Below are 7090 nucleotides of genomic sequence, written 5' to 3'. Positions count from 1 at the left end.
TTTGAGACTGTCTCCCTGTAGCCCAGGCTGGCCTGGAACTCACTATGTAGACCAGGCTGGCTTCAAACTCACAGAGATCTGCCTGCCTCTGCCTTCCAAGTGCTGGGATTAAAGGTGTGCACTACCGCGCCTGGTCTATTATTTGTATTTTATGTATATGCACGTATTGCCTGCATGTATGTGCATGTACCCATGTCATGCAGTGCTGGCAGAGGTCAGAAGAGGGCATCAATCCCCTGGAACTGGAGTTACAGGCAATTCTTAGCAGCCATGTGGATGCTGGGATTTGAACCTGGGTCTTCTACAAGAACAGCCAGTGTTCTTAAGAGCTGAGCCATCTCTCCAATCCCTATTCAGGGGTATTTATAACAGCATTATTTATGTTAGCCAAAACATGCAAACAAACCAAATATCTATGAATGTATGAGTAGCTAAAATATGGTATATGTGAACAATAGAACATTGTCCAGCCATAAAAGGAAATGAAACACAGATATACGCACAATGTGCATGATCCCAGAGAGCTGTGTTGTTAAAGCTAGATGCAGGACCATGTACAGAGGACCCCACTCCAGGTCAAATTCACAGAGATGGAAGGTGGAATTGTGATTACTAGGTACTGAGGGAGCAGGGTGGCATTTTACCTGGGTAATGAAAACACTCTGGAACTAGCTAGTGGCAGTGGCTCTGCAGGACTGTGGATGTTCTCAAAGCCACTGAACTGTGGAGTGGGGTAGTGCAAGCCTGTGAACCATGCCAGAGAAGTGGAGGTAGGAGGATCAGGAATTCCAGGTCATCCTTGGCTTCATAGTGAGTTTGAGGCCAGCCTAGGTTACATGAGACCCTGTTTCAAAAGACCAAAAATAATTTATAAAGCTGTACATTTTATAGCCAGGCGTGGTGGGACATGCCTTTAATCCCAACACTCGAGGCAGAGGCAGGCGGATCTCTGTGAATTCGAGGCTAGCCTGGTCTACATAGCGAGTTCCAGGCCAGCTGGGGCTACAGGGCCACCCTGTCTCAAAAATACAACAACAGAAAATTCACAAAACTGTACATTTTATGCTGCATACATTTTAAAATTTTTATTATTTTTCTTTTATATGTATGCATATGATGCATATTTATTTTAATTTTATTATTTTTCTTTTATGTGTATGTGTGTATTGCCCACATGTAAGTGCACATGTGACATGTAATGCCCACGGAGGTCAGAAGAAGCTGTTGGATCCCCTAGGACTGGAGTTTTGGACAGTTGTTAGTTGCCAGGTGGGTGCTGGGATTCAAATTCTGGTCTTCTGCAAGAACAACCAGTGTTCTTAACCACTGAGCCACCTCTCCAACCCCGATCTTTTTTTTTTAACTTTTAAAAAAATCGAGAATTTCATACATGCATATAAGGTGTTTTGATTTTGTCTTTTTGAAGCAGGGTCTCCCTGTAGCCCCAGCTGTCCTGGAACTCACAGAGACCCGCCTGCCTCTGCCTCCCAAGTGCTGGGACTACAAGCGTGTGCCGCCATGCCCAACTTGTTCTACATTTTGAAAGTAGTGGATAAGGTAGAATTCCATGCTGAAGAACTGGGAATCAATCACTGGGAATGCTTGTGAGATCTCCCTCCTAGTTAGGTCCATGAGAGGCCTGTGGAGGTCCCTTATGGAGACTTCTGTGCCTGGAGCTGAGCTGGGTGGGGTTAGGAAAACAGGTGGGGACATCAGGCACCAGGTATCTGGGGGTAGGAGGCTACATCCCAGAACCCTCCTCAGGGAGTCTAGGGTGTCTTTCTGTTAGAAAAGATGTGGTTTATCCAGGTCTGCAGCCTGAGGGGGATTGAAGACTACATGGGCAGGAAGGACCATGGCCAGAATCATGTTTTTGAGGGGTTGGGGGCCCAGTGTGCCTCTTGCCAACACCCTGCAGCTTGGACTGGAAGCCTTGTGATCCCCTGGAGACCAGGCAAGGCTCCCACAAATTGTGTATTGTCTTGTCCATTGACCTCAGCCAGCTTCCTAGCATGGAAGGGCAGTTCCAGGCACACAGTCCATCTTTGGACTGCCTTTACCTGATTGGGCCCAATGGGACTGTGGACAGGAGCCTGGGAAGGCTTCAATGTCAGTTGCCTTTCTCTGACCCTGTAGCCAGTACCCTCAGGAGCTTGGATTCCATGGAAAAACTGGTGGCTAGGCAGCCTGCCTCCCTGCTGGTGCCACAGGTGTGAGCTGTTTACCTGGCAGGCTTTGGAAGAGCCCAGTCCCAAGACACTGGATCCCAGGGTGCCACCTGCTGGGAGATGATGCCCCAGGATGTCAGGAGCTCCTCTCCCCGAGGCAGGGCCCCAAGTGGAGGGGAAGAGAGCTAGAGTCTAGGATCCTGTACCCAGCAGACCTGAGTTCAGGCTCTGCCACTGCCCCAGACATGCTGTCATAACCTCAGGGACCATCAAGTCCAGTGTGGACATGTGTGTCCCCATTCACTAGCCCCACGGACCCCTTCCTGAGCATGCCAAGTCTGAAGGTAACATCAAGTGGGAGAAGGAAAGGTTTTGGTGGGGGAGCCACAAAATACTTCAGGGCTCAGAGCTGCCTCTGAGCCAGCCCTCCTCACCACACTCAGCCTCCATCCATCAGGCCCTATCTCTGGGCACTGAGGCCAGTATGTTCACTCAAGTCCTCTCATCTTCATATCCATGTTAGGGTCTAGGTATGAGCTTCTGTGCTATTTCTGTGCCATCTCCACTTATCCTTTCTCACAGAGGATGTGTCCAGGGTATGGCCACCAGCCACAGCCCCAGGCCTGAGCCTGTAACTTACAGAAGGTAATGGAAACCCAAGAGAACAACCTGTGGCCTTGGTTCAGGCTGTTGCCACAGGCTGGGCAAGAAATGGAACCTAGGGCTGGTGGGAAGGAGGAAGCACTGGTGGCCCCCAGATTCCCCAGGGACTGGGGCATGTGTGGAGGTCACAGGACAATTTTATGGAGTCAGTTCTCTCCTTCCACCTTTATGTGGAAGGTTGTCAGGCTTGCATGACAAGCACCTTTACCCACTGAGCTTTTTTTTTTTTTTCTGTTTTGAGACACAAGGGATATCTGGCTTATGATCAAAGGTGAATGACCAGAAAGATCAGGGGGAACAGCACTTACAGGCAGAGGCACGTGGATCTCTGTGAGTTCAAGGCCAGCCTGGTCTATGTAATGAATTCCATACCAGCTGGGGCTACAGGGAGATCCTGTCTCAAAAAAGACAGAGAGAAAGAAAGAAAGAGAGAGAAAGAGAAAGAGAGAGAGAGAGAGAGAGAGAGAGAGAGAGAGAGAGAGAAAGGAGGCTGGGAATGGGGCAAACCCCTATGTCATTGGGAGGTGGTCCAGGGAGTGTTTCAAGTATGCTGGCCAGTCCTCATAAACCACCCCCGTCCTGTTCCTTTGAGACGGATGTGGGTTGTGGGTTATGTGGGTCCTGTCCAGGTTGCCCTGGCAGCTATAGGCACTGGTAAGTGTGCTGAGGGGGTGAAGGAGGAGTGAGGGTCTCCTCAAGAGCCATGGCCCCATTCCCTCACCAGACCCTACCTTTGGAAGCCCACAGGAACTAATTAGTGCTTTCTTCCTGGTCACCTACATTCCAAGTCCCTAGGCACCCACGTGTCCCTCCCCTCTTTCCATCTCTTCTATGTGCTCTGGGGTGTGGAGGCAGGGGCAGGCTGTCGGCTCCCTTACTGGAAGGAAGTGATGATGGGATAGCTGTGTGGTGGAGAATAAAGACACTGCTCAGCAGGACTGGGACAAATGCCCAGAGGGCCCAATCCAGACCCCGACAAAAGGACCTTGCTGGTCACTAACCTGCCCTTTTACCAGATCTAGACATTTTGAACTATCCCCTGCTGTTTCAAGACCCTTCAAAGCCTGGATAGAGTGAGGCACCAGGGCACTGCCAGCCGTGCTCTGGGTCCAGTCACATGCCTAGATTGTTTGAATAATTCAGATTTAAGAAGACCTACTTTCCTGTTAGGCCATTTCCTGCTGAAGAGCATATGGGGGAGGGGCATTTGAATTATACATCCGTGCTCCCTGGTTTTTAGAGAAGGCTGGGCACTGAGCCAGCCCCAGAGTTGAGCCTCCACCCTGGAGCCCTGCTCAGCCCTGCAGCCACTGCTGGTGGGGCCCTGGGCTGGTCACAGCTGACTGGGTGTGGCTATGGATTTGCAGCTGAACCCTAAAATGCTTCCTGAAAGGGAGCGTGCCTGGAAAATCAGGAGAGTCCTGGGCTTTGGGCTGCAGGCAGGGATCTCTCAGATTTTTGTTCCTCTGTGGAGGAAGCTGGGTAGCAGGTCCCAGCCAAAACCTACTAGAGGTCTGGGCTGAGGGGGTGGGTGTGGAAGGGGGCTTCAGACCCTCTGGGGTTCAAAGGGGGAAGCCTGGCATCTTATCTCTAGGGCAGGGCCTGGAAACAGGCTGGAAGATGACCAAGGTTCAGGGCCAGAGGCCCCTGCTGCCTGGGGAGTGTGCATATCAGAGGGGGGTGAGGCCAGGTGGCAGCCTGAAACTGGAGCCAGGGATCTAGGATCGGCAGCCAGCCCCTCCCCTCTTCCTTCCTTCCTTCCTTCCCCTCAACTTTGCCCCTCACACCCTGTCCATAAACACATAAATGATGACTTCAGCCAGTGCTGTGGGGAAGGCTGTGCCCCACCCTGAGCACCCGCAGATCACATGGAGGCACAAGAGGCTACATCTCAAAGCCTCCTACCCCAGCCCAGCCTGGTGCTGTACGCTTGTAATCCTGGCACTTGGGAGGCTGACACAGGAGAATCCCAAATTCTAGTCCGGCCTGGGCTAGAACCCTGTCTGAAAACAAACAGTCCAACCATACCAACCTCGCTTTGCAGTGTCCTCATACGGGGTCTTGCCCGTGGTGCTGGCGATAACTGATGTGTGTGTGTGTGTGTGTGTGTGTGTGAGAGTGCAAATGTTGGCCTGTAGAACGGGGGTCCCAGAGCCCACCCCTCAGCCCTGCTCCCTCCCTTCTCCCACCTTCACTTCAGGAAACCCAGGAGGGGCTGAGGGCCCCACTGCAGCATGGAAGGCTCTGTAGAGACAATCGGGACTTTGGGTCACCCCGCTTCTGCTCCAGTTGACACCCCTTCCTTTTTCCTTCCACTCCTCATTTCCTTTCAGTCCTCCACCTAGCTGGGTACTGAAGGACTGGCATCAGGCCTGATGGATTTTGAGGACCACCTTAGACCCTGAGACCATCTGCCAATTCTGGGAAGCCATGCCTGTCTTTCTACTGGTACTGGATTGTGTTTCATGCCCCACTCCTCCTATGAGTAACCCTGCAGGAGCCTGGTGCCCAGGTGTCTCCTGGATACACAGCTGTTCAAGTTCCTCTAGCCCCACCTTCCTTTGGACAGCAGTGACTGCTGGGGGCCCTGTCCCTCCCACTCTCCTAGACGTAGCCCTAGTTGGTGAGTCTCGACCCTCTCAACTTGGAACTCAGAACATCACCTAGATCCCTTCCACCCATGCCATAAATGTTCCCCAGGATCCTCTGGGGAAGGATGAGTACAGTGGGTAAGGGAGGCTTCACAGGGTTTACAAAGGATACTCTGTGTGTGTGTGTGTGTGTGTGTGTGTGTGTGTATGTGTGTGTGTGTGTGTGTGTGAGAGAGAGAGAGAGAGAGATGAGGCTCTCAGGCGGACTGGGCTGGGGGACATCTCTGCAGAGGTGACGACAGCAAAGGCTTGGCCTTCACAAGGTTATAGGAGACTCCTATAGGAAGATGGAGCCACAAGGGACAGGGGGAGGACAGGATGGACCTTGACTCTGTGGGGAATGGGATGATGGAGCTGACAATGGCCTCAAATAAAAGAGGGACACAAATGACAGTAAGCCAGGTCTTGCTCAGTTGGAGGGAGGATCAGAGGTCATGGAGTAGGGTGGGAGCAATGGTGGGAGACTGGTTACATTGGGATAACTGGAGCCAGGTTCCTCACTCCCAAAGCAGATGGTCACTCCCATACACGGCAAAAAATATGAATGAAACTTGCAGTATTCTGGAGAGATCATGTACTCAGGGTGCTCAATGAAAATAAACCTGTCCACATACCTCTGTGCATGTACATAAACACACATCTGTGTTTGCGTGTTTACACGTGTGTGTTCCCTCCAGCTGTCTGCTGAGTCGGACTAGAATCAATGACATCCTAGTAACAAAGAGCATCCAACACCTGGGTCCTCGCTTTCACTGCCCTCTAGCAGGAACCAGTGCTCTTGATACATGAGGCTGAGTTCAGGCCTGGGGCAGGGAGAGCACAAGAGGAGCCTGCAGGGCCTGGAGAAGGCCAAGAACATGTCTATGCATTGGTAGGAAGCATCCAGGGTGGGGAAGTGGGAGATCTGAATGAAAGCTGCTTCAAAAAGGAGCAGGCAGTGAGTGGGGAGGGGTGGCAGTGGACCTGGATTCGAGGAGCCAGGCCTTCAAGTGTGAAGGGAGACCTCCCCAGGATTAGAGACGTGGTGAGTCCCAGAGGCCACGGTGGGAGCAGGCTGGGCTGTGGCATTTGAGGGTTGTGGTCCTGGTTTAAGAGAGGCTGGTGGACACCAGTGTGCAGGCCTGGAGGAAAGGGGCGTTGAGCTTGGTTTGGAAAGGACACCACCGGGTGCACAGAGCCAGGGACTCAGGCTCTCTTTGCTAAGATGGCTACGAAGAAGGGGTAGTTGGACCGAGTGGCGTATCCCCCTGATTCTGCCGATTTCCTGAGCGGCTTGCTGGTCCCCCCTGGGACTTCTGTCCCCAGCTGCCCACTTCACCCCGCCAGGCCGCTCCTCCTCCGACCCTCCCAGGCACCGAGGCACAGAGTCTGGACGCGCTCCACAGTCCCCTAGCCGCGTCCGCGGGGCGCCGCCTCGAACACCTCCGCCGGGGCCGCGGTGCCTTTAAGCCGCCCACGCAGAAGCGAGGTGGGGGTGGGGCGTAGGGCGCGGCGCGCGCACGCGAGCTGTGCGCGGTGACGCGACGTGGGGTTTCCCGAGGCTGCGGACAGGGGCCGCCGCGCCCATCCTGATGGCTGGAGGCGTCTGAGGGGCGGGAGGGCGGCGGC

At 53.2% G+C, this 7090-nt stretch overlaps 1 protein-coding gene across 1 annotated transcript in view; it reads right to left on the bottom strand.

Moving 5' to 3' along the window:
• Window positions 1-7049, bottom strand: part of Calml6 (calmodulin like 6) — a 23900-nt gene extending 16851 nt beyond the window's left edge. Inside the window, 1 exon segment of the mRNA XM_008852686.1 lies at window positions 6984-7049. Coding sequence (XP_008850908.1) covers window positions 6984-7049 — 66 coding nt within the window.
• Window positions 7050-7090: the final 41 nt, after the last annotated feature.

The sequence above is a fragment of the Nannospalax galili genome, unplaced genomic scaffold, assembly GCF_000622305.1.
Source record: "Nannospalax galili isolate Female #2095 unplaced genomic scaffold, S.galili_v1.0 scaffold806, whole genome shotgun sequence".
NCBI lineage: Eukaryota > Metazoa > Chordata > Mammalia > Rodentia > Spalacidae > Nannospalax > Nannospalax galili.
The sequence above is the reverse complement of the archived record's forward strand: the minus strand, read 5'-3'. Positions and strand labels throughout refer to the sequence as shown.